The sequence below is a fragment of the Pongo pygmaeus genome, chromosome 18 (genome assembly GCF_028885625.2).
Source record: "Pongo pygmaeus isolate AG05252 chromosome 18, NHGRI_mPonPyg2-v2.0_pri, whole genome shotgun sequence".
Taxonomy (NCBI): domain Eukaryota; kingdom Metazoa; phylum Chordata; class Mammalia; order Primates; family Hominidae; genus Pongo; species Pongo pygmaeus.
Genome location: NC_072391.2, coordinates 69,501,763 through 69,529,536, shown reverse-complemented (window position 1 = coordinate 69,529,536; position 27,774 = coordinate 69,501,763). Strand labels below are relative to the sequence as shown.

At 41.8% G+C, this 27,774-nt stretch overlaps 1 protein-coding gene across 14 annotated transcripts in view; it reads right to left on the bottom strand.

Moving 5' to 3' along the window:
- PMFBP1 (polyamine modulated factor 1 binding protein 1) overlaps positions 1 to 27,774 on the bottom strand; it is a 171,460-nt gene that overhangs the window by 8,094 nt on the left and 135,592 nt on the right. For 9 of the 14 annotated variants that reach the window (XM_054453195.2, XM_054453193.2, XM_054453198.2 and 6 more), the window contains 11 exons: positions 25,768 to 26,016; positions 22,198 to 22,419; positions 12,008 to 12,178; positions 10,858 to 10,968; positions 8,266 to 8,392; positions 8,021 to 8,178; positions 7,255 to 7,498; positions 5,038 to 5,227; positions 4,724 to 4,868; positions 3,575 to 3,742; positions 3,166 to 3,303 (listed from right to left, as the gene is read on the bottom strand). In XM_054453195.2, coding sequence (XP_054309170.2) covers positions 3,166 to 3,303; positions 3,575 to 3,742; positions 4,724 to 4,868; positions 5,038 to 5,227; positions 7,255 to 7,498; positions 8,021 to 8,178; positions 8,266 to 8,392; positions 10,858 to 10,968; positions 12,008 to 12,178; positions 22,198 to 22,419; positions 25,768 to 26,016 — 1,923 coding nt within the window. The remainder of the gene's footprint in view (positions 1 to 3,165; positions 3,304 to 3,574; positions 3,743 to 4,723; positions 4,869 to 5,037; positions 5,228 to 7,254; positions 7,499 to 8,020; positions 8,179 to 8,265; positions 8,393 to 10,857; positions 10,969 to 12,007; positions 12,179 to 22,197; positions 22,420 to 25,767; positions 26,017 to 27,774) is intronic. The other 5 variants (XM_054453204.2, XM_054453203.2, XM_054453205.2 and 2 more) reach the window with 1 other exon arrangement.

Sequence of the window (27,774 nt, the reverse complement as noted above, 5' to 3'; positions counted from 1 at the left end):
TGCTTCAAGTTTATTACTTTTTCAGATACAATTTTGAGTACCTTTGGCCCTGGGAATTAGTGAGATAAAAAGCGGTAGATTGGACTTCTGACATTATGTTTTACATGCCCTGGTGGTGAAACTATTCCTAAAGATGAAATAATTTGGTCTCCTGAAAACAGAAGTGCATCTTTTCTGGGGACTTCTGAAAAACCTGGAGTCAGCAGGGTCTGCCCAGTAAACCAGAGGAATCACTGGAGAAACTATAATTCACTGTCAGTGCTTGATAAGTGATGGCTGAACTGAGAAATGTCAGTATAGAGGTAAGACACTAAAACTGAGGATGGTGTAAAAAAATTACAGTGAAGCTAGAAGCTAAAATGGAAGCTTTAAAAATTTTTGCTAACATGAGTGGTTTAGCTTGGAGAAAGATTCTAAAAATCTACATATAGACGTATGTAAATTATAGAACCAAGAAGTTCTAGTAAAAGTTCTAATAAAAGAACTACTCTCTCTGCTGTCAATGGTATTAGGTCTAGATAGTTTTATAGGTGAATTTCATGAAGTCATCATTGATTCCTCACTTTCTCTCACATTCATTCCATCAGCTAGACTGGTCAGTTCTAGCTAGACCTCCAAAACACATCCTGAATTTGCTCCCTTCCTTCTTCACTGATACCACTGTAGCCTGGACAGCAATACCTTCCTAAATAGTCTCTTCACTTCCATACCTACCACTCCCTCCAATCCATTTCCACACAGTAGTCAAAGTTATATTTTGAAAACTGAGATCAAATCACCTCCCCTGTCCCTTTGAGGAAATCCATCAATGGCTTTCTGTTGCTTTTAGAATAAAACCCCAAATTTCTTAACAGAAGCCAGAATGTCTGTCTCTGCTTCCTTTCTAATCTCATTCTATACCAATGTCTCCCTTGATCAATGCATTCCTATCATACTGACCTTATTTCACTTCTTAGAATGTGCCAAATGTTATATTAAAAGAATGAGACATGATGCACAATCAGGACTCATACTAGGAATGCAAGGGTAGGCCAAAATCAGGATTAATTACTTAATTTTATTCACCACATTATTTATTTAACTTATTTCCCGTTTGCCCCAAGAATACTGCACTAGCAGTGAGCTGCACTTTTTTTTCTTTCTAAATGGGAAATGGGTTAAGAAGGATGATATAATCATCTCAATAATTTTTTTTAAAAAAGCATTTGATAAAATTCAACATCCACATTAATAAAACTCTTAGTAATGTGGAACTGAAAAAAACCTGCTAAAGCCAGAAACAAGAAGGCTACAGGGAACATCATACTAAAACGGAGGCATTCCTTTAAGTTAAGATCCAGAAAAAAATGCCTGCTAACACTGCTGCTGTTGAACATCAAACTGTAGGTACTGTCCAATGCAATAAGGCAAGAAAAATTAAGTAAATATAAATATTGCAAGGAATACTGCAATATTTATTGCAGTATTCCTTGTTGCTGTTGTTGCTTGCAAATAATATAATCATCTACTTAAAAAAATCCATGAGAAGTAACTAAAAAACAATTACAACTTATAAGTGAGTTCAATAAAATGTCCAAATACAGACTGAATATGTAAAAAATAAATGAGCTTTCCTATTATTGACAGTAATTAATTTATAAAATACTGTGGAAATATTCTAGGATCAAAGAGATGAAAAAGATATCAAGGTATATTGCCTTGGCTTCAGATGGAAAGTTTTAAAATTAAAATGTGGAATATTAATGAATGGAAGTGCATTCTAGAAAAAAAAATAGAAGCTTCTTTCTAATGGCTGTTTCAATTAATTAAGTTTTCCATATGTGAGGTATGCTTTTTAAAAGTTGAAGATGCTTATACACACACACACACACACACACACACACACACACACACACACACATAAATCCCTTAGCTTCCTGATTCTCATTAAAGGTATTCTGAAATTAGTGCTGTTACTTTCACATTTACTTGGTTATCTATCTTTTGGCAAATATGACAATAGGTCCATACTAAACACATAGGAATCTGAGTATCCCATATATTCATGGAGGTTCTTTAGGGATCTCAGTGACTCAGACTTCAACTCTGGATCACACTCAAGGAGAGATTATTATCTCTGGAGGACAACACTGAGAACATCAGTGGCTTAGGCCTATGCTGTATAATATAGTAGCCACTAGCCACATGAGGCTATTTACATTTAAATAAGCTTAACATTAATTACAATTACAAATTCAGTTCCTCAGTTATACTAGGCCATATTCTAATCACTCAATGGCCACATGTAGTACTGGCAGCTCAGACATACAACTTTTCCATCATCACAGAAAGGCAGCAAGTTCTACTGGGCAGTGCTATTTTTACACTTAGAAAAGTCATACTACTTTAAGATTTATTTTTATATTATGAGGGAATAAGGGCTGCTTGGCCTTTCATTTGTAGCCCAAGAGACCATCTACCAAGGTGTTATATTTTTCTCTTGCCCAGAAAGATGGAATGGATTTAGCTGGAGAAAGTATGGCTGCTTATGATGAGGGAGAAAGGGAACCGGTGTTAGAACTGGATAATTCAGGTTCAAATAGTGGTTCATCCCATCACTTGCTGGTCAGTGATTTTGGCCTTCCATCTTTCTTTCCTCTATCATGTCTCTCTTTTTGGCAGTAAAGCAGATGGAAGCCATGTAAAGAGCTTAAGTGGACGATAAATAAATGATGACTGAATTCAAGCACAGTGCTTAGCATATGTCAGATGCTATTTACTCCTCTCTGTCATTTTTACTTGTGTAATGAAAAATAACTGTCCCCCCTTTCATCTCCTTTATGTGCTTTGTGACAAGTTTTGGAAGTGTTCCCTAGCAAATTGCCCCCCAAAATGGATTCACTCAACTCTGGTCTAAAATGTAACATTGGAAGACTTGATGCCAAAGCCCAAATAGCTTGGGGCTCCACCAGATATGAGATGAGACCTTCCACATATGGAAGAAACATTTCCTGGCTCAGCAACCAGGTGCCAATGGGGAGGGAAGTAGAGCTGCAGGTGGCCCGGGATCTGCAGTTGGCTGAGCAGTTAGCTGCATTTCTGTGTGGAGGAGAGGTGGGTACAGATTTCAGGTTAAGGGTCATAGGGTTCAAGTTCCTCACTCCCTTGGGGTTCCTGTATACTCACCTCTTTATTCAAGTCTTGGATGACTTGCTGACTGGTGTTGTATTTGTTGAGAGAGGATTCCAGTTGTGTAGAACAACCCTGTAGCTCTGCTCGGAGATTCTCATTTTCTTCCTCCAACTTTCTGGAATTCTCTTTCAACTGTTCCCTCATTAAAGAACAAAGCACAGCAAAGAGGTGTTAATCTCAGATAACTATAAAAGCCCCACTCCACCCTCCCTCTCCCCCAGCTCTATCTCCACCCTGTGGGAGCTCAGGCCTTCTCGCTCCCCTCCTCACTGGCCTTTCCCACTATCCCTCCCGTCTTTCCTAAGCTCTGAGCATCCAGGGCCTCCGCATCCCCCCAGGCCCAGGTGGGGTCATGTCCCACTCTGGATTCCTGACCCAGCTCTCCTGGGATTCTCCCACTCACCGTCTTGTCTTTCTTTTTAAATTCCTGCCGCAAAGCTTCAAGTTCTTCCTCCATCAGCTTCTCATGGTCTTTGCTCTTCTTCAACTGCTCCCGTTTGTCCTCCAGAAGCTTTGTGGCCTCCTGAAGATCTTCTTCTAACTTGCATTTGATGGAGCCTTGCTCCCTGTGCTGAAAAAATAAAGACTGAGCTGAAAGACTGTCTTAGACTATATTATATTTGGGGGAAAAATACAGACAATTGCACACAGGGCATGGCTGAGATGAAGAAGAAGACAATTCCTTAGCTATATAGCATATGTAAAATGAAAGGTTTCCTCCAATGCCTGTAACATTTTTTCATTATTCAGTCAGATATACCAATTTATTTTATTTATTGATCCAATTCCTAAGCACCAGCTTTCTCTCCCACTTTCTCACCAATTCTTCCCAAAGATTAGGAAGATTCCAAATCTTTATCAAAAACCTTTTTGAATGAAGTTTAAAAAATCTTAGAAGAGCACAAAAAGAGTAACTCAGAGATCAAAGACTTTAAATTGACTGACAATTATCTCCTGCCGCTGGGCACTATTTAAAAAATAAATAAATTGATAAGAATAGCTTTTGAATCCTAGAAAGAACAACATTGTCGTTTGATTAATTTTAAGGTTAACTATTGAAAATGCTTCTTACTGGTAATGGGAGCTGGTACTGAGTGGCTGGCTTAGCATACTAACACAATTCTGGTCAATTAATTTGCACGGATTGGTGGTGACATCTTCCCAAATAATGACTGATATATTTAATCTTTTTCTTTTTTTTGAGACAGGGTCTCACTCTGTCACCTAGGCTGTAGCACAGTGGTGCGATCACAGCTCACTGAAGCCTCAATCTCCCAGCCTTAAGGGATCCTCCCACCTCAACCTCCCAAGTAGCTGGGACTACAGGCATGTGCCATTATGCCCTGATAATGTTTGTATTTTTTTTTTTTTTTTTTGTAAGGCAGGGTCTTGCTATGTTGCCCAGGCTGGTCTGGAACCCCTGGGCTCAAGTGATCTGCCTGCCTTGGCCTCACAAAGAGCTGGGATTACAGGTGTGAGCCACTGCTCCTGGCCTGTGTTTTATCTTAAGCAGAGCAAGTGCTTGAATGGGCCATCTGCCTGCCCGTCATACCTGGTGCTTGATACGATCAAGCATGTCATTCATTTTCATATCCTGCTCAGCCACTGTCTTCTGAAGCTGCCTCTTTTCCTTGTCTGAATTTTCAAGCTTCCTCAAGGCTTCAGAGAGTTCTGATGACAGCTCCTCCACCCGTTTTCTAAAGCAAAATAACAGCCACAGGAGGACAGACTTCAGTGCCCATGTGGGCAGATTGAGGAGCTGACCCAATGGGAAGTCCTTGCTCTCCCACGCCTGGGCAGCTGCCCACAGAGGGCCCAGCTGGCTCAAGAGGGACAGAACCTCTCTCTGGAGGTGAGCCTGGGCACCTGTTGGCGGTTTGTTCCTTCTCAGCCATTGAGGACTCCTTCTGTAGCATCTGAAGTTCTCTCTGTAGTTCCTGGATGGTGTCTGCCTTCTGCTTGTCCAGGAGGAGGCCATTCTGCAGTTTCCTCTGGGTGTCCTCCAGGTGGCAGCCTGCCAGCGCAGCCTCTTCTTTGCACTGGGCTGCTTGCTGAGCTGCAGAAGCAGGGAGATGGCCATGTGAGAAGGGAGGGTGTATGAAGATCACACTCTTAGCAGCCTGGCTGAAGAGTTTTTCCTTTCATTTTGTGCCCTACTTCAATTCCCAGTCTGTCCTCATTTCTCTCCATTTCGCAATCAGTCCTAAAGAGCTCTATTAAATTATCTGTCTTTGTCTCAGATGTGGACACCTTCTGGACTAAAATTAAACAAATTGGTAGAAATTTCTCAGTAACTCCTGTGCGACTCATTCTATCACTGGGGACAAATCCTGACCCTCCTGGAGTTTAGAGGCTCCCGAGGGAGGCTTACTGGCTCACCGTCCTACAGAACACTGTCATGTTAAACTCACACCGACTAGGCTAAGGAAGAGAGATCCACATGGGTTAGAATGCTTGGAGATGGATGAGTGGAGGAACAGAAGCTGAGATGTAGAAAAAGAAGTGGGAGGAAGGGAATTCCAGGGGCGGGGATTGCTAGAGCAGATGCCTGGTGAGGAGAATGGGGAAGGTGTGTGGGAGGAGGGTAGAAGACATCAGTTTGACTGGAAAGGGAAGTAGGGAGGAATGGTGGGCGATACAGTTGAGTAAGTGGATGGATGAGGGTGGCTTTGGAGGACTTTGGAAGCCTAAGAGAAACACTTAGATGTGGTTTAGTGGGTTCTTGAGCAGGAATCTGACATAAAAGAAAAACTGCTTCAGGAAAATTGGAATACGTTAGAATAGAGAAAAACTTCCAGCAATATCCTTCTAGCCCATGCCTTTGCCTCCACTGGGTATGAGGGGAAGGCAGCTACAAAGTTAGAGCTGGGGCTTGAAGTTTTGGAGTTACCTGTAGAGAAAGGGAGCTACACAGAGGAGGGAGCTCACTGAGGAACGAGTAAGAAGGGGAGGAGAGTCTCTAGATGACTACAGTCAGAGCAGGAGAGAAAAGAGAACAATGGGGAGGTTTGTGGGAGAAAGACGGACCCGTGATATCTCCAAAGCTGAGAAACAAACCTTGAGGCATAAGTAGCCACAGCATCAAGGAACACAGCATTAAAGGAGGGTGAGGAAGGAAGCCAAGCTTGGATCTTATCTTATAAATTGATAAGTAATTCATATAACATAAATTTAGCCCCTCTCCCCCACTTTTTATGAGACAGAGTTTCACTCTATTGCCCAGTCTGGAGTGCACTGGCGTAATCTCAGCTCACTGCAACCTTGACCTCTCAGGCTCAAGTGATCCTCCCACCTCAGCCTCCCAAGTAGCTGGGACTACAGGTGTCCACCACCATGCCTGGCTAATTTTTGTATGTTTTGTAGAGACAAAGTTTTGCCATGTTGCCCAGGCTGGTCTTGAACTCCTGGGCTCAAGTGATCTGCCCACCTTGGCCTCCAAAAGTGCTGGGATTATAGGCGTGAGCCACTGTGCCTGGCAAATTTACCCTTTAAAAGTATACAATTCAGTAGTTTTTTTGGATAATCACAAAGTCATGCAACCATCACCAATATCTAATTACAGAGCATTTTCATCACCCCCAGAGAAACCCTGTACCCAAGGCAAGAAGTTATTGGTGATCTCTGAGAAAGCAGGCTCTGTGGAGGGACAAGGACATCATCCACAGTGCAAGCTGCACAGAAGAGAATGTATTTGGGGGCAAAAAGGAGAAAGGAAATAAAAAGCCAGGGAAGGGTGAAGCGAATTGTGTGATGAGGGCCTAGAGAAGATGGAGAGGATTGTGGTGCAAAGGACAGAGCCCTGCCTCCCTGTGGCCAGGAAGGGCCAGGGTCTTCAGGCAAGACTGCTGGGAGAATGGTGGGTGGGTGACTACAGAGGGCAAGTGAGCTTGGGAGTGGGTGAAGGAATTCAAGAGGGCGGTGGCCACTGCTGTGAGGTATAGGATGAGGCCCTGAGAAGGTCTGCAGTGAGTCACTGGAGGAGGGCAAGGGGAAGTGGCCACTGGGAGAGAGAAGGTGGCTGCTCTAGGGCTGCTGTAGCCCCACAGAAAAGTGTGGTGGGGACAGCACCTGCAGGGGCCTCACCAGCCAGCCTCTGCTGCTGCTTGGCCTCTTCAAGACTGTTCTTCAGCTTCTGGACCTCAGCCTGCAGGGCCTTGCACTCCACCTCCTTGGACTTGTCCTGCTTAGCCTCCTTGACTGTCATTTCAAGTTCTGTGGCCATGCACTGCTGCTTCTCCAGCTCCTTCTCCTTTTTCAGGAGGCTGTTCTGAACCTGTGTCAGTTTCTTTTCCAGCTCCTGCAGCATCTCATCTTTCTCTTGGAGGAACTGAAGACAGCAAAATGCAAATGCTGGGAAAGGTCTGAGTGGCAGTGGGTGAAGGCAATGAGAGGTTGTCTCAAGCCCTCATCCAAGCCACTGGCATCCCCTGCCTGGACATTGCACGAACCTCCCTGCCTCCACTCCTGTTCCCCTCAGGCTATTCTCCACGCAGTCGAGAGAGGGAGTCTTTATTATTATTATTATTGTTATTGTTTTTGAGACAGAGTCTCTCTCTGTCGCCCAGGCTGGAGTGCAATGGCATGATCTTGGCTCACTGCAACCTCCCATGTTCAAGCCATTTTCCTACCTCAGCCTCCCAAGTAGTTGGGATTACAGGTGTCCGCCACCATGCCTGGCTAATATTTGTATTTTTATTAGAGACGGGGTTTCACCATGTTGGCCCGGCTGGTCTCAAACTCCTGACTTCATGTAATCCACCTGCCTCAGCCTCCCAAAGTGTTGGGATTACAGGTCAGAGCTACCGTGCCCAGCCCCATTGGGAACCCCAACCAGAGTTCCTCACTTTACCTTGTCTTTCTTCAAAGCGAGCTTTTGGGTCTCGGTGAACTCCAGCTGCAGCTCCTGCAGCTGGCACTGCAGGATGGCGATGTCCTTATCCTTCCTCTCAATGTGGGCAGATGTCTCCTCCCGCAGTCCGTGCAGGTCCAGCTCCAGCTTCATCATGTCTACCATGGGGCGGGACAGAGTCTATGCTCAGGGGAGAGTTCGGCTTCCTTCTGGCTCCCCTGCCACAGCCTGCAGCCCCGGTTTACCCTTCATGATGTTTTTCTTCTGTTCCGACACAGCCTCTAGTTCCATGCGCAGATCCTTCACCAGGTTCTGGTACTCCTCCACATGCAGGCACTGGCTGTCTTTCTGCTCCTGCAAGTGCTTCAGTATCTGACAGATGGAAGAACAGGGCAGGATGAGGAGATGAGAGAGAATGGAGAGTGCTTTCTAAAATGCCCAGCGTCCACACTCAACAGTAAGTAGGGACAGAGTAGCAGAGTAATAGTTGCTGGGGGCCAGGGGATGGATGTGCAGAGTGACTGCTAATGGGTACAGGGTTTCTTCTGGGGTGACACAAATGTTCTGGAATTAGGTAGTGGTGATGATTGCCCAACCTTGTGAATATACTAAAAACCAATGGTGAATTTTATAATTTGTCCATTGTCTCCCAATTAATTTTTTTTAAAAAAGAGAATAAAACAAAAGGATATTGCAGACTTCTCAGGCTCACACGGAATACACATAAAAGCAGCCATCCCTGTATCCCCTCCTCCCTGAGACAGACAGTTGTTTATGGAGAATCTACTGTGTGCCTGGCACTGTCCTGGGTGCTGGGCATGGCTCCATTGATATTTTCAAAGCAAATAATGTGGAGCAAAAGACACAGACAAATCCTTGCCCCCACAGAGCTCACCTACTGGGGTGAGATGAAGAGCATAATAAGTAGTGACTTACAGGAAATGTTAACAGTGGATAAGTGCTATGGGGGAAACAGAAGAGCGAAGGGGAATGGAGGGGCATGGGCGGGGAGGCACATGTTGCAATTTCAAGTAGGAGGATGGGCTGGCCTCCCTGCGAAGGTGGCCTCTCAGCTGAGACTTGCTGGAGGTGAGCTTTCAGGCGGGGAGACTAGCCAGAGACAAGGCCTGTGGAGGGAACCTGGAGGAGGCAAGTGCGGCTGGCACGGAGCAAGCAATGGGGAGAGCTGGAGGAGACGAGGTGAGGAGCTGGGTGATCACATCACCTGGGGCTTGAGGTCCTTCTGCAAGACCTTTGGCTTCTACCCTAAAGGAGAGGGGATGCCTTCCTCACCAAGAGAAGGCAGGAGCATGTGGCTGGGGAGGAGCAATTCGTTGCCTGGGCATCAGGGATATTGGGGAGAGCTATTTGTGTGATTTCAGAGCTGCTAGGAGGGAGGGCAGCAGCAGGAAGCCAGGAGGTGACAGCTGGAGAGATTCAGGGCAGCCACTGCAGGACCCAGGAGTGGGCACTGAAGGGACTCAAAGCCCCACACTGTGCCACACTGGCCGAGGGGAGGAGAGGCCTGCTGGAAAAAGCTGGCATGGGTCTCTCGTTCCTAATGGAGCCCCAGGGAGCCTGAGGGCTTTGGAAAGGAAACATAATGCGGTGGGGGAAGGTGTATTCTGCTTCTTGGGGAAGTTTGTATCACTAAAAAGATGGAGTCTTAGGAGATTTTTGCTCTAGGTCAGGATGTGAATAACATGGAACTGATCTTTAAAATAAACATTGACAGATGTCCAAGGAAGAACTACAAAGTTCAATATTGATCCCTTGTTCAACCAACTTTCTGGGATTGGAAAGTCCTGGAAAGAGGAGCGTCTCCTCCTCCCCCACTACAGAACCCCTTGGGGAGCTGACATGTGTTGTTTACTCCCTCTGCCACCCCTCTTCGCCCCCATTTCGGCATCAGTCTTGGGGCGTGCAGGCATGCCAGCACCTGCCCAGTGTGGCCTCCTGTGGCTGGCTTTGCCAGGTACCAAATTCAGTCACAGCTGACTTCATAGGACCTCACCTAAGAGGACACCTGGCCATGTTTTAACTCCTGGTTCATCAACTTTTATTTATTTATTTATTTTATTTTAGATGGAGTCTCATTCTGTGGCCGAGGCTGGAGTGCAGTGGCGCTATCTCAGATCACTGCAACCTTGACCTCCTGGGTTCAAGTGATTCTCCTGCCTCAGCCTCCCCAGTAGCTGGGACTACAGGCACCTGCCACCATACCTGGCTAATTTTCATATTTTTAGTAGAGATGGGGTTTCACCAAGTTGGCCAGGTGGGTCTCTAACTCCTGACCTCAAGGGATCTGCTTGCCTTGGCCTCCCAAAGTTCTGGGGTTACTGGCATGAGCCACCACACCTGGCCACTCAATTCTTGCTATTTGTTTACATGGTTTAACTGCTTATTTATTATTAGAATCAACTTTTGATACTGCTTTGAATTTTGCAAACACAGAGTTCTCAAAAAAAAAAAAAAAGCAGGGGGAATAAATTTGGATTAATAATCTTTCCTAAATTAGCTACTTTTCAACTCCAGCCAGACACTAGGAGGCTAGATGGTCCTTTTGAATTTAGCAAGGCAACAGAAGTATTGTCTTGTTTAGGCATACTGTTAGAAGCGGGTTAAGAGACAGGTGCAATTCCAAAATTGAATGCTGCCTGTCTTTTGGGTTTGGCACACATTATACACAGTATCCTTGTGGCAGGGCCAACCAAGCTCACACAGATATAAAATAAAATATAAACTATCATATAAAAATAAAAAATAAGTAGGAAAGCCCAGAATCAAACCCAGCTCAGCCCGATCCCAGTAGGCACAGATCAGCAAATTTCTCCCACCTTTTTTATGTCTTCACACTCTTCTGAGGAGCTAGGAGGGTATCTGTGGGTGGCTGTATAGGAAGCAAAATCAGCTTGTAGTTTTATCAAAGCCTCTTCACGCTCCAGAACCTGCAAATAAGCTTAGATCAGTTATGCTGGATGATCAATGGAACGCGCTTGTTACTATGACTATTATTTCAGAGTGTTCCTTTCTGCAGCATAAGTTTGTTGCAGAATTATATAATTCATCAGGCATTCCCTGTGGGGTAGGTAGGGAGAAGGAATTAAGCTCCCCATCTTACATCAAGGTTCTCTAAGGCATATGTGATCTGTCTCAAGTTCATCAATGCCCACCCTTGGACTCTCTCCTAAACCTCTGTTTGGTCCATTTGATGAGGCAGAAGAAGGTTCTTCAGGGGCTGTGATGGAGAGATATACCTATCTATCAGAGGACAGGACACAAAGTTTGAGAATTAAAGAAGGAAGTTCCTTATGGAGTGTGTGATTGTGTGTGTAATTTTTTTTCAAAAAATAAAAAACACAAAATTTTGGTTTTAATTTTATGGTTTTTTGAATTTGTTGAAAAGAATTCAAATAAGACCTAAGCATGGAAAAGTGAAACCCCCTCTTCACTTATTCTCCCCTCTATCACTTCCACTAAGGGAGAGGACAGTTGTGAAAATTCAGTTTGTACTTATATATTAGTATTATCATTAGAGATAAAACAAAAGTCGGACTGAACTTTTGTTCAGTTCTTGACTGAACAAGTCAAGTTCAGTTCTTGACTTGTCAGTTCTTGACAATAAGTCACAAAGTGCCTTCCATGCAGCTCTTACAGATGTGCTTAGTCCTTTTTACTGGCTGCATATTATTCCACAATAGGGATATCTCTTTGATTATTTCTCTTAATCTCTTTAACCATTTCCCCACTGATGGGCATTTAGGTTGTTGTGTGAGAGATTTTAAGATTCTTTAGAATCTCAAACTATGTGGATGGGGAGAAGCATTACCATGGAGAATATGAACAAAGTGGGGGGGCAAGTATATATCAGACATTTGAGGATTCTTGGTGAAAAAGATTAATTTAGGTGACTCTTTTTCCCTCCTTTCTCTCCCCACGTCTTGATTGAGGTTCTCCCAGAGACATGTTCTAGAAGAAGGCACTTACCAAAGCGTTACTGCAGGCCAGCTTATTTCGAAGTTCTTGAATGAGATCATCCTGTTGAGAGACCTTTTGCCAGACTTCAGACAGTCGTTTCAGGGTCTCCTGATGCTCTTGAATCATGCAAGGAGAAGTGTATATCCGTACCTTTGAATGATCACCCTTGTTCTCAGGCTCCTGAGAGATTTAAAAATAATGGGTTGGTTTTGCTTATAGTTTGTGAGTTACTTCAGAATTCCATGGGCATGGAAAATCTCTAGACCTATATTCTAAAGGTATATGTTCATATATGGAAATCATGGTTTCCTTAACAAAAGAAAAAATATTAACCAGTGCATATACATGGTAAAAAGTCCAAATGGTTCACAAGAGAAGACACTGAACGATAAGTCTTCCACCATCCTAACTATGACTCAGGTGTCCTTTTTGATGACAATCCATGTTACCAGCTTTTTGGATATCATTCAGGAATATTTTATGCATATTTGCATAAAAATCACTTTTTTTCTTACACAAATGAGTCTTTTTTTTTTTTTTTTTTTTTTTTTTGAGATGGAGTCTCACTCTGTCGCCCAGGCTGGAGTGCAGTGGCACTATTCTGGCTCACTGCAACCTCCGCCTTCCAGGTTGAAGTGATTCTCCTGCCTCAGCCTCCCAAATAGCTAGAATTACAGGCATGCGCCACCATGCCGGGCTAATTTTTTTGTATTTTTAGTAGAGACGGGGTTTCGCCATGTTGGCCAGGCAGGTCTCAAACTGCTAACCTCAGGTGATTCACCCACCTCAGTCTCCCAAAGTGCTGGGATTACAGGCATGAGCTACCACACCTGGTGGACAAATGAGTGTTTTATACAGTATTTAAACATTGTGTTTTCACTTGACAATTTATTTAAGATAGTTTTCATATTGTTACTTGTTGATCTATCTTACTCCTCTTTTAAAATTAATTTTAAATTACACAAGTAATTATATTTATATTGTCTCTCTAAAACATTGTAACACTACAGGCAGATCTGAATTTTTCTTCGACCATCACTTCTAATTTCATTATCTCTCTACTTTCCGGAGATGACAGTCTGTGCATATTCTAGAAGTTTATACTATATTTACACAATATAAATGAATCTGTACAATATAAATTATGTTGGCTTTTTAAAACATAAAAAATGTTTTTTTACTCAGCAAGATGTGTTAGAGATTTATCAATGCTAGTACATGTGCTTCTATCTTGTTCTTTTAAATTGCTTTTAAATGTGTTGATCTGGTTTCCTACTGATGAGAATATAGGTTGTTTCCATATTTTTTTTTTCTGAAACAAAGCTGAAATGAATACTTTTGTACATAAATCTTTGAGTATTTATTCTGGTAATTGTGTACATTAAATTCATAGAAGTAGGACTCCCAGATCATATTTAAAATTGGATATTGTACTATTGTCCTTCAAAGAAATTAACACCTAACACTGTCATCAACATGAGTATGGCTATTTTCCTTGAACTATGTTTGTTTTAAATGTCTTTCCCTAGATCATTTCAAATCATGCATTAAGGTTACTGCCCTCTTATTGGTTCACAATCATAAGGGGGTAAACTGATATACATGGTGAAAAAAAAAAAAAGCAAAGCATTCTAGTTTGGATGGTAGATCCTTTCCCCATTAAACTTGTCTCCCTAACTGGGCTTTTTCAGGTAAAGTTAGGAATACTTCATGTTCAGTGAGCATGAAAGCCTTCTGTGAGCAAGCTGCAGGAAGGCCAGGCAGAAATCTAAAATTGACTGTAAATAATGTTCATGTAGATAATGCAGAGTCTATAGGGGCAAATGACTGGAAAGCGTAACAGAAAAGCTAACAAGGAAGAAGATATCTACGTATCTTCTTAATACTATGGGATGAAAAATGGAAATTAATTTAGAAGGAATAGGAGAAATATTCTCTGAAGTGAAGAAAAACGTAGATCTTCAGACTAAAAGGGTTAGTGAAGTGTTGAATGGCTTGACACCCCAAGCCTAAAAACCTCCAGTGTTCAAAGAGATAAAATAGGTAATCTATGAAAAATGAGAAACACATTGACATCTAACAATGCATCTCTAATACTGGGTGGTACAAGGAAATGCAGCAGTATCTTTGAAGACTTAAGGGAAGATGTTTTTGAAAGTTTGTATATCCAGCCAAACTAGCATTCAAGGATGATGACAAAATACAAATTGCTCAGACATGGAAATATTGAGAAATTGTGCCACCCACAATTGTTTCTGAAAGAATTAAGAAGGAATTATTTACAGCAAAAGGAAAACTCCAAGAATGCAGAAGAGGTAAAGGGACTGCCGAGCACAGTAATGAGAAACAGTTGGGTTTATTTGTAATATTAAAGAAATAGATATTTCCTATGTTATATACACAGTTCCAGAGATTTAAAAGAAGGTGAAAAGCTTTCTAGCTCATTATATTAGGATGGCATAATCCAGACACCAATATGCAAGGAAAGCACAAAAATTTAGGCCATCAAATTAATCTCATTTCTGAAAATAGATGAAAAAAATTAACTTTTAACAAATTTAGTAAAGTTCATTAAAATTATTAATAATATATTATGATCAAATAGGGTTTATTCCAGGAACATAAAGATTGTTCTATATATGAAAATCTATTCGTGTAATCTGCTTCATTGATGGATAGATGCTAATAAAAACATCTGATAAAATTCAACATTCATTCCTAATAACAATTCTTGATAAGCTAAATATAGACAGTCATACTTAGAATTTGAGAAAGGATATTGAAAAGAAGCCAAGAACAGGCATTATACTTACTAGTGAAATACTAGAATTACTTCCTTTAAAGTGAGGAGCAAGGCAAAGAGGCTACAATTCCACTTTGCTCTAGAGATGCTGGTCAATATGATAAGGTGGAAAATAAGTTGTGTAAATTTTGAAAGGGAAAGCAATTTAGAAAAATCTAAGACAGTCAAGTGAAAATCTGGTAAGAGAGCTCAGTAAGGTGGCAGGATAAGAGAGAAGTTTTCCTATACATCAGTAATAATACAATTAGGCCGGGCGTGGTGGCTCACACCTGTAATTCCAGCACTTTGGGAGGCTGAGGTGGGCAGATCACTTGAGGTCAGGAGTTCAAGACCAGCCTGGCCAACATGGTGAAACCCTGTCTCTGCAAAAATAACAAAAATTAGCTGTCTGTGGTGGCACGTGACTGTAGTCCCAGCTACTTGGAAGGCTGAGGCAGAAGAATTGCTTGAACCCAGGAGGCGGAGGTTGCAGTGAGCAGAGATTGCCTCACTGCACTCTAGATTGGGTGACAGAGTGAGACTCCATCTCAGAAACAAAAAACATTGGCCAGGGATGGTGGCTTACGCCTGTAATCCCAGCACTTTGGGAGGCCAAGGTAGGCAGATCACCTGAGGTCAGGAGTTCGAGGCCAGCCTGACCAACATGGAGAAACACCTGTCTTTACCAAAAATACAAAATTAGCCAGGCCTGGTGGCGCATGCCTGTAATCCCAGCTACTCGGGAGGCTGAGGCAGGAGGATCGCTTGAACCTGGGAGGCGGAGGTTGCAGGGAGCCGAGATTGCACCATTGCACTCCAGCCTGGGCAACAAGAGTGATACTCCATCTCAAAAAAAAAATTAATAAAATTAAATGTATAAAAGATCCCATTTATAAAACCAGTAACAACTGAAATATGTCCAGGAATAAACATAGCAAGAAATATGTGAGATCTACAGAGAAAAGTACAAAATCTTACTGAAAGACACACAAGAAAACTTGCATAAACGTAAAAATATGTCATATTCCATAAGGCATGCTAATTTCCCCCAAATTAGTACATAATTGGAAAGTCAGTCAACATAAATCTAAATTTCATTGAGAAGAAATAAAAAAATGGCAAAGAAAAAATAGAAAGTGTAGAAGAGTGAAGGAGGACCTGTCCTAATAGGATCTATTAAAACAAGCTACCAGTTAAAGTCACTAAAAAACTCTGACACTGGCACAGGAACCGGCAGAAAGATAAAAAGAATACAGAGTCCAGAGAAGGTCCCGTGTACAGAAGAATCGGTCTGTGAGCTGGTACCTGAACCAGTGTGGAAGGCTTGGGATGTTCAATAAATGGTTTTGAGGCCACTAGATATCCATTTAAATAATAAAATTCGAGACTTATGTCATTATACGTATAAAATATATATTCCAGATGGACTAAAGATAAAAACATAAAAATGCAAAATTATAAAAGTGCTAAAGAAAATATACAATAAACTTTTATAATCCTGAAGGTAGTGAAGGCCTTTCTAAGCAAGACATAAAACCTAGAATTTATAAAGGACTGACAGATTCAACTCCATAAAAATTAAAATTTTCTGGCATTACATAATGGTAAAGGGATCAATGCAACAAGAAGAGCTAACTATCCTAAATATATATGCACCCAATAGAGGAGCACCCAGATTCATAAAGCAAGTTCTTAGAGACCTACAAGGAGACTTAGACTCCCACACAATAATAGTGGGAGACTTTAACACTCCACTGTCAATATTAGACAGATCAACGAGACAGAAAATTAACAAGGATATCCAGGACTTGAACTCAGCTCTGCACCAAGCGGACCTAATAGATATCTACAGAACTCTCCACCCCAAATCAACAGAATATACATTCTTCTCAGCACCACATTGCACTTATTCTAAAATTGATCACATAATTGGAAGTAAAACACTCCTCAGCAAATGTAAAAGAACAGAAATCACAACAAACTGTTTCTCAGAACACAGTGAAATCAAATTAGAACTCAGGATTAAGAAACTTACTCAAAACCGCACAACTGCATGGAAACTGGACAACCTGCTCCTGAATGACTACTGGGTAAGTAATGAAATGAAGGCAGAAATAAAGATGTTCTTTGAAACCAATGAGAACAAAGACACAGCATACCGGAATCTCTGGGACACATTTAAAGCAGTGTGTAGAGGGAAATTTATAGCACTAAATCCCACAAGAGAAAGCAAGAAAGATCTAAAATTGACAGCCTAACATCACAATTAAAAGAACTAGAGAAGAGCAAACAAATTCAAAAGCTAGCAGAAGACAAGAAATAACTAAGATCAGAGCGAACTGAAAGAGATAGAGACACAAAAAACCCTTCAAAAAATCAATGAACCCAGGAGCTGGATTTTTGAAAAGATCAACAAAATAGATAGACTGCTAGCCAGACTAATAAAGAAGAAAAGAGAGAAGAATCAAATAGATGCAATAAAAAATGATAAAGTGGACATCACCACCGATCCCACAGAAATACAAACTACCATCAGAGGATACTATAAACACCTCTATGCAAATAAACTAGAAAATCTAGAGGAAATGGATAAATTCCTGGACACATACACCCTCCCAAGACTAAACCAGGAAGAAGCTGAATCTCTGAATAGACCAATAACAGGTTCTGAAATTGAGGCAGTAATTACTAGCCTGTCAACCAAAAAAGTTCAGGACCAGATGGATTCACAACTGAATTCTACATGAGGTACAAAGAGGAGTTGGTACCATTCCTTCTGAAACTATTCCAATCAATAGAAAAAGAGGGAATCCTCCCTAACTCATTTTAAGAGGCCAGCATCATCCTGATACCAAAACCTGGCAGACACACAACAAAAAAAGAGAATTTTAGGCCAATATCCCTGATGAACATTGATGCGAAAATCCTCAATAAAATACTGGCAAACTGAATCCAGCAGCACATCAAAAAGCTTATCTACCATGATCAAGTTGGCTTCATCTTTGGGATGCAAGGGTGGTTCAACACACGCAAATCAATAAACGTAATCCATCACATAAACAGAACCAATGACAAAAACCACATGATTACCTCAATAGATGCAGAAAAGGCCTTCAACGAAATTCAACAGCGCTTCATGCTAAAATCTCTCAATTAACTAGGTATTGATGGACCGTATCTCAAAATAATAAGAGCTATTTATGACAAACCCACAGCCAATATCATACTGAACAGGCAAAAACTGGAAGCATTCCCTTTGAAACCCAGCACAAGACAAAGATGCCCTCTCTCACCACTCCTATTCAGTACAGTATTGGAAGTTCTGGCCAGGGCAATCAGGCAAGAGAAAGAAATAAAGGGTATACAATTAGGAAAAGAGGAAGTCAAATTGTCTCTGTCTGCAGATGACATGTTGATATATTTAGAAAACCCCATTGTCTCAGCCCCAAATCTCCTTAAGCTGATAAACAACTTCAGCAAAGTCTCAGGATACAAAATCAATGTGCAAAAATCACAAGCATTCTTATACATCATTAACAGACAAACAGAGAGCCAAATCATGAGTGAACTCCCATTCACAATTGCTACAAAGAGAATAAAATACCTAGGAATCCAACTTATAAGGGATGTTAAGGACCTCTTCAAGGAGAACTACAAACCACTGTTAAGGAAATAAAAGAGGACACAAACAAATGGAAGAACATTCCATGCGCATGGATAGGAAGAATCAATATCATGAAAATGGCCATGCTGCCCAAAGTAATTTATAGATTCAATGCTATCCCCATAAAGCTACCACTGAGTTTCTTCACAGAATTGGAAAAAACTATTTTAAATTTTATATGGAACCAAAAAAGAGCCCGTATAGCCAAGACAATCCTAAGCAAAAAGAACAAACCTGGAGGCATCATGCTACCTGACTTCAAACTATATTACAAGGCTACAGTAACCAAAACAGCATGGTACTGGTACCAAAACAGATATATAGACCAATGGAACAGAACAGAGGGCTCAGAAATAACACCGCACATCTACAACCCTCTAATCTTTGACAAACCTGACAAAAACAACCAATGGGGAAAGGATTCCCTATTTAATAAATGCTGCTGGGAAAACTGGCTAGCCATATGCAGAAAGCTGAAACTGGATCCCTTCCTTCCACCTTATACAAAAATTAATTCAAGATGGATTAAAGACTTAAATGTAAGACCTAAACCCATATAAACCCTAGAAGAAAACCTAGGCAATACCATTCAGGACATAGGCACAGGCAAAGACTTCATGACCAAAACACCAATAGCAATGGCAACTAAAGCCAAAATAGACAAATGGGATCTCATTAAACTAAAGAGCTTCTGCACAGCAAAAGAAACTATCAGAGGAGTGAACAGGCAACCTACAGATTGGGAGAAAATTTTTGCAATCTATCCATCTGACAAAGGGCTAATATCCAGAATCTACAAAGAACTTAAACAAATTTACAAGAAAAAAACAACCCCATCAAAAAATGGGCAAAGGATATGAACAGACACTTCTCAAAAGAAGACATTTATGCAGCCAAGAAAGATATGAAAAAAAGCTCATCATCACTGGTCATTAGAGAAGTACAAATCAAAACCACAATGAGATACCATCTCATGCCAGTTAGAATGGTGATCATTAAAAAGTCAGGAAACAACAGATGCTGAAGAGGATGTAGAGAAATAGGAACACTTTTACACTGTTGGTGGGAGTGTAAATTAGTTCAACCATTGTGGAAGACAGTGTGGTGATTCCTCAAGGATCTAGAACTAGAAATGCCATTTTGCCCAGCAATTCCATTACTGTGTATATACCCAAAGGATTATAAATCATTCTACTATAAAGACACATGCACACGTATGTTTACTGCCACACTGTTCACAATAGCAAAGTCTTGGAACCAACCCAAATGCCCAGCAGTGTAGACCGGATAAAGAAAATGTGGCACATATACACCATGGAATACTATGCAGCCATAAAAAAGGATGAGTTCATGTCCTTTGCAGGGACATGGATGAAACAGGAAACCATCATTCTCAGCAAAGTAACACAAGAAGAGAAAACCAAACACCGCATGTTCTCACTCATAAGTGGGAGTTGAACAATGAGAACACATGGATACAGGGTGGGGAACATCACACACGGGGGCCTGTCGGGGGGTGGGGGGCTGGAGGAGGGATAGCATTAGGAGAAATATCTAATGTAAATGACAAGTTGATGGGTGCAGCAAACCAACATGGCACATGTTTACCTATGTAACAAACCTGCATGTTATGCACATGTACCCCAGAACTTAAAGTATAATAATAAAAAATAAAAAAATTAAAATCTTTTGTATGGTTAAAAATACCAATAATAAAGTAAAACGAAAAGTTACAGACTTGGAGAAAATATTTGCCACATATGTAATGAAGCATTATTGCCTGTAATATATTAAGAAGCTCCTATACACCAATACAAAAACAGACTAAAAACCCAGTAAAAAATGAGTTAACAAGTAATTCATAAAACAGATATCCATATGACAAATATGCTTATGAATAGTGCTCAATCCTTCATAAGTGTGGTGGAGACTGTGCTGGGCCTTCCAGATCCCCTTTGGCAATGAAGGACTTATTGCCCTTTAGGGGGGATTGTGTAGGCCGAAGAAAACTGCTTTGCCCAAGGCCAAGCACCTCTCCCTATGGGGCCCACATCCCATAACTGATGATGACATGGAGGCTTAAAGGCCAGCTCCCTTCCCTTCAATTTAGCAAGGCTCTGAAGGTTCATCCAGCTCTGCGGGGTTGGCTGAGGCCTTTGTTGAGACTACATCGCAGCTCGACTTCTTCCTTTGCCCAACCTTGCTTTCCGCTCCTTCCTTTCACTGGTGTTAATACCAAGAGCTATCCCTAAAAACGTCCTGCACACTACTCTGTCTTAGAGTTGGCTTCCTGGGGAAGCCAACCTGCAACTATTAGAATTAAGGAAATGAAAATTGTAACCAGTAAACGTTATCTCCCTACACATCGCGTTTAGCACAACTTTAAAAGAATGAAAACGTACAGTGTGGATGGGTGTGGGGAAATACACTCTCTTAATTATTGTTGGTAAAAGTGTAAACTGGTAGAACCTTTTTGGTATATAATTTAGAAGTATCTTTAAACAGTAAAAATAAGCATATCCTTTGACCCAGCAATCACACTTCAAGAATTATCCAAAAGAAATAAGGAAGTTAATTACAGCTCGTTTGTAAAAGAGAGGAAAAAACAGGTCAATAGGTAGTACATCCCTACTACAGAATACAAGGTACTAAGTAAAATAAATTGTTAAGATGTGGAGTTTAGGCTGGGCACGGTGGCTCACGCCTGTAATCCTAGCACTTTGGGAGGCTGAGGTGGGTGGATCACATGAGGTCAGGAGTTCAAGACCAGCCTGGCTAACACGGCGAAACCATGTCTCTACTAAAAATACAAAAACTGGCCGGGCATGGTGGCGCGTGACTGTAGTCCCAGATACTCTGGAGGCTGAGTCAGGAGAATCACTTGAACCTGGGAGATGGAGGCCTCAGTGAGCCAAGATTGCACCACTATCTCAAAAAAAAAAAAAAAGTGCATTTTGAAAGTAAGTTTTAAAACCACATTGATAACCACTTAGGTAAAAATAACCTCCTGCCCATTTATATATGTAACTGTATATAGCACAAGCCCTGAGAGGATTCTCAACACATGATTCAAGTAATTACCTAAGAAGAGGAGGAGAATGATGGGGAAGAGGTTGAAGGCAGACTTTCATATTTAATCTCCGTACTTCTGTCTAGAGAGCCTATAATAATTGTATTACTTGTGTAATTAAAAACAGCAGTTAAAAGAAAAAAGAAACAAATCAGGTGTTTTGACTTTTCTTTCCCATGTTTCATAGCTTTTTCCTCCTATTTGATCCTGAAGTTGTGGTTTGCATGAGTCCTGTGGCCTAGCAGAGCCCCCTGCCGGATCCCCATGAGAACTAACAAAAGATTGGACATTGTTAGGGAGAGCTGTTCGTATTAACACCTGTGAAAGGAAGAGGGAGGAAGCAGGGTTGGGCAGAAGGAGATGAGCTGTGATGCAATCTCAACAAAGGCTCAGCCAACCCCACAGGGAACTGTGGGGCTGGAGCTTATTTGGTAATTCTCTTTTGGCGTTATTTGAAGTGGTGGCTCTTTATGTTAATTAAAGAGCCTCAAAATTGTGAAGAAGTGATCTTATAGGATACGTGAAAGCTGGAGGTTCAAAAGCTGAGGGCCACGAAATCAAGGGCAGGAAGTGACATCTGGGTAAAAGTTTGGGTTTCCAGTGGAGGAGGCTGGGACTGTCTGAGGGGACCACCTGGGAGCACGTCCACTTGCCTGGATTGAATGGCCTGGCTTAAGTCCTACCTGACCCATGATCCCGCCGAGTTCCCCCTGCAACATCTTCACTTGGCATTCTAGTAACTCGATGTTGCTCAGGGAAGACTGGTATTTATCCCTGTAGAGGTTCAAGCTCCTCTCTAGGGAGGCGATCTTGTCCCCGGCCAAGGCGAGTTGCTCCTGTGCCAAATGGAGCTTCTCCCCTGTGTTCTCGTTGTGATTTCCCATTTCCTCCTCATAGAGAATCACCTGTAGGTGTAGGAATAAATCCACATTGAGCCCATGGAAGCACGTAATGAGGAAAGGATGCGGTTGTAAGATTCCCTGCAGAGAAGTCTTGTATCTAAACCAGAAGACCAGATGAACAGAAGGGAGGCTGCACAGATCTAAAAGCTACAGTATGTAATATCAAGATGTTAATGATTGGAAATAAAAAAAGGTGGCCCTAGTTAGAGGTAAGCTCCTTCAAGGCAGGACCATATCCATTTCCCTTTCTGCCCGGCATGTGGCAGGAACTCAATAAATACTTGCTAGTTGATTAATAGGAATGAATTTGTATAGCTCTGTTTTTTAAGGGCTTGAAATGCTGGTATTTTTTCCTTCCCAGGCATTCTCTAGAGGTTGAACTTAGAAAATGTGGACTTCCTCCAGCACACAGGACTATGTCAGGAAAGTTCCCAAGAGATAGGTGGGGAACATGACCCAAAGTTCCTCTGGGACTTGCACAATCCTTGTTTAGATTTATTTTCTTCCTCATCAAGTAATTAGTCAACCAACTGACAGATATTTATTGAAAGCTCATGAACATTGTGTTAAGTGCAGAGGGGATATATACATATTAGACATATGCTCACCCCTCAAAGAGTTTAAAACTTTCACAATCTTGGGGACATAAGATTTAAAATGAATAAACAGCTGTAGGTAGTTGAGTGTGCTAAATTGTATGGCTCGAATTTGATGTGTTGAAGGAGTTAACAGCAGAAGAGTCATCAAGGATGGCTTTATATTAAGTAATCCAATGTAGAATGCTGATAGAACATGTTCCATTAGTTTAAGCTCATTATACTTGCTGTCTGTCATTTGAGATTCTTCTTAGGAAAGGATAACTTTGTGTAAGTTGTCTACTATGTAAGGAGAAGAGGAGAGGAATATTTTATATCCAAATATTTGTAACCGAAGCTGTCAGTGGCCAGCCCATATCCCCTGGGCACTTGCTATTTCTTTGCAAGTTAACCCCATTCCCACTGCAAGCATATTCAACTCTGCCTCAGGGCTTCTCTAATACCAGGAGCCCATTCAACCAGAGAGGCAAGACAGGGTAGGTTTGAAGTGCTGGGGAGTTAACGCCCTCAGGAACAGCCCTCAACCAATGACTGGGGGTATGTTGGTGGGTTCACTCTGAGGCATGTTCTACACTATCTCCCAGAGTTCCCCAGAGGGACCAAGCAAGCAATCTACTCAATACCAATGTCCTTTATGGGCTTCCGGTCCTTCTTTGACTCACTTGCTCATGTGCATGCAGGAATCACCTCCGGAATTAGTTACTTGAATTTATATCCTTGTCTTAGGGTCTGCTGTTGAGTGAACCCAACCTTAGACAGAAGTTTGATGAGGCTGTGCAACAAGACATTGGGGGAACTTGGCAGAATGTCTAAAATAATTTTCTCAATGCTTTCTCGGTTTGGGATCTTTGACAGTGACTGTTATTTGCCGAGTCCTGTATATATTCTCCTGCTCTTCCTTAGTAATAGAACCTTGACTCTACTGGGGGCAGTAATGCACCTCCTAAAACACACATTTCCTAGGCTTCCTAGAAACTTGCTGTTGCCACGTGACTAATTCTGGCCAGGGATATTTAAGTGAAGGTGTTGTGGCTTCCGGAAAGTGTCCTTAAAAGGAGGGGAGTGTGCCTTTCCCTTCCACCCTTGTCACCTGGTCCTCTGCCCTTTTATCTGGATTATTTGGAACAAGGATGTGGCCGGGTATGGTGACTCATGCCTGTAATCCCAGCACTTTGGGAGGCCAATATGGGCGGATCACCCGAGGTCAGGAGTTCAAGACCAGCCTGGCAAACATGGTGAAATCCCGTCTCTACTAAAAATACAAAAATCAGCCAGGTGTGGTGGTGCGTGCCTGTAATCCCAGCTACTCAGGAGGCTGTGGCAGGAGAGTCACTTGAACTTGGGAGGCGGAGGTTGCAGTGAGCCGAGATCGGGCCAATGCACCCCAGCCTGGGCAACAAAGTGAGACTTCATCTCAACAACAACAATAAAAAAGGATGTGATATTTGAAGCTCCAGCAGGCACCTCAGGTGACTTTGAGCATGGAAGCCCTGAGCTGATGCTGGTGGAACCCAAGGATAGACCCTTAGACCTGATGGCACACGCAGTTGCTGTAACAGCAACAGACCCCCATCTCTGACCTGTTTAAATGTGACACAGAAATCAACTAGCTTCTTTATTTTCTGTTATATGCTGCTAAATAGAATCCCAACTCATTCAGGGTTGCTTTATCTAGGCTGGACCCTTTTGTTTAAGTTGTAGTGAACCGGTAAGTTTTAACACAGCCCTGCGCTGTCTTTTTAAAACTATGTGTGTGCGCACAGGCTTAGTCACAGATTATATTTGTAGGATTAGAATAACCTTTCTCTGTTCCTCCCACTCTCAATTCTTTTCAGCAGATTTTCACTACGTGACAATATTCCCTTTTTAAAAAGTCTATGGTCTTTAAGGTCCTTCCTAAAGTCCTTGAAGTTAGTCCTTAAGCAACAGCACCATCCAAAACACTCTTTGAAATATTTTTTTCTTCTCCGTCCTTCCAATAGAACCTAACTCCTTGAAATTTTATCTTTAAATCTAAAGAAAGAAAATGCCAGGGGAAACCCCAGGATGGAAGAATATATCTGTCCCATCACTTAGAACCCACGGTTTACTGCAGCTAGTGCTATCACTGCTCAAGTGGTTTTAGTGCGGCAGCTTTGGGTCCTTGGAATTTATTTGGGATTCTACAGGGGTGATACTCTTTGGCTTAGAAAATACCACCCTGGAACATGAATGGGAATTAATGCCCTGAATACACTTAAGTGAAGTCCATATGATCTAAAACTCCAGTCTAAAAAAATTACCTGGTACTCTCAATGATTGACTCCCACTCAACGTCTGGTTATCTTATCTAGTGTGCAGGTGCCAGGACTTTATATAGTATCAAGACCTTATTTTTCTAAAAATGGTGGATTTAATGGACCTTATACCTCTTTGATAACCCTCAGAGACCTACAGTCTTTTGCATTTAAATTGCAATGGTAATAGAATGGAGAAGATGGACTTATACACGCACACACACACACACACGCCTGCACACACACTCCACATATTCCACATACATGAATACTGGGGCTCTCACCGAGTTATGCCATTCAGTTTAGTTTCCTTCTGCTCAGCTTCAAAAAGATCAAGAATTAAAGGGGGAAGGTTTATAAAACCTGCTCGGGATGTTGCAAAGCTCTTCTAAGTCCAGCGTCTGCTTTCTAGTGGGTTTGGTCTGATTTCTGCAGGTACCTAAGAATGTGGGTTATTTCCATGGTTAATCTGTCTATACCTCATCTTCTTTCAGTTTGCAGTGATGGTGCAGAAGAACCAGGTCGGAAGTCTGCTTCTCTAGGATGGACTGATACTGGCGGAGAGAACAGTAAGAAGTCTGCAACTCCTCTGTGCGAAACTCCAGTTCTTGCTGAAGGGCCAGCAATTTTTTTTTCAGTTGCTGGAGTTGTCTCAGATGACACTGTTTACTGGATCCGAATTCCACCTCTGACTCCTCGAATGCTAATGCCTGTGCTTGCTTCTTGTTCTATCATAGAGACAGGATATACAGAAAAGGCTTTAGATCATCACTAAGGATGTATTCGTTCCAGGATTTTTTTTCATTTGTTCAGTCATTCACATCCATCTATCCATTTTTTATCTTTTCATCTACAGAGATCTTATTAAACATTTCACTCTATTCACAAGCAAATGTATCACTTAGTATTCCCACTCAGTAAGAAGAATTCAATAGAAGAAAAAAATGGTTCTTATCCACAAAAATCTTATTATTTGGGTCAGAAGAAAAAATATACACATAAAGGACCTAGGGAGATATGTGTAATAATATGCTGAGGTGTTGCCTTCCCATATAAAGATAACACTAGTGACTTGGAAGGAAATGGATTTCTGGCCATGGTTCTTGGACTAAACTTGGTATTAAAAACACCTGGGTAAAAGAGCATTGCAATGAGTCAAGGGTGAATTCTTGGGGATTTTGAAATGCTGAAAAATGAGAGCTAGAGATATTGTTCAGGTACATCTGGGCACTGACTCTGTCTCCTTCACCCGAAGGAAGATGTGACCTTGCGGATGCTGACTCTGTGTGTGTGTGTGTGTGTGCATGTGTGTATGTGTGTGTGCGCGTGTGTGTGCATGTGTGTGTGCGTGCACGTGTGTGTGCGTGTGTGTGTGTATGTGTGTGTGTGTGTATGTGTGTGTGTGGTGTGATCTCTTCTTGCTAATCCACAATCTACCTGAAATGCTGCTAGTCTTATCCTACATTTTCATTCATTCATTCATTCATTCATTCATTCATTCAACAGACACAGGCTAAGCACCTATGTTTAACCAGACATTCTGCCGGTAGGACACATCCCTGAGTTGCTGATGCTTCTATATTTCCTATATTTTCCAGCATCCCTTATGACAATGACATGTGAGGGAAAGGTGGATAAAGAGGGTAGCCTGTGGGCAGTCCTTAGCATCCAACCGTGCTTATTATCCTCCTACTCACTCTTTAAGATTCTGTTTAAATCCTGCTCTCCTTCCTGTTTTTTCCCTGCAAAGCTGTCTTTGCACCAGTACCACAGACTTTGCTAGCATGTCCTTAATGTGCTATTCTGTAGTCTGTCTGTAATTATTTCTGTGCATTTTAACTTCTAATTAGATTATAAACTCCTGGAGGGCAGGGCCATGTTCGCTCTTACGGGGCCTAGATTAGAGATTCATACATACCTATGTATTCAACAAAAGAAATGAAAATAGAGTCCAAGCAATCTCATTGGCTCCCAAGGGGTTGAGCTTGTGGCCTTGGCCTCATTAACAGAGTACTTCTAATACAGTGGCTTTCAAATTTTTAAATTAACTTTTTGAAAACAGATTTATTGAGGTATACTTTGCATATCATGAAATGCAACCATTGTTAAGTGTGCAACTCAATGACTTGTAATAAACTTATAGAATTGTGTGACCATCATTACAATCCAGTTTTAGAACATTTCTATCAACCCCCCATGTTTCCTCATGCCCATTTTCAGTTACTCCTGCTCCTTCCTCCAGCTCCAGGCAACCACAAATCTGCTTTCTGCCTCTATGGATTTTCTGCCTTTTCTAGACGTTTCACATATAGAATTGTATAATATGTCATTTTTTGACTTCTTTAATTTAGCATATATATATTTTATTTTGAGACAGAGTCTCGCTCCGTCACCCAGGCTGGAGTGTAGTGGTGTGATCTTGGCTCTCTGCAACCTCCACCTCCCGGGTTCAAGCGATTCTCATGCCTTAGCCTCCCAAGTAGCTG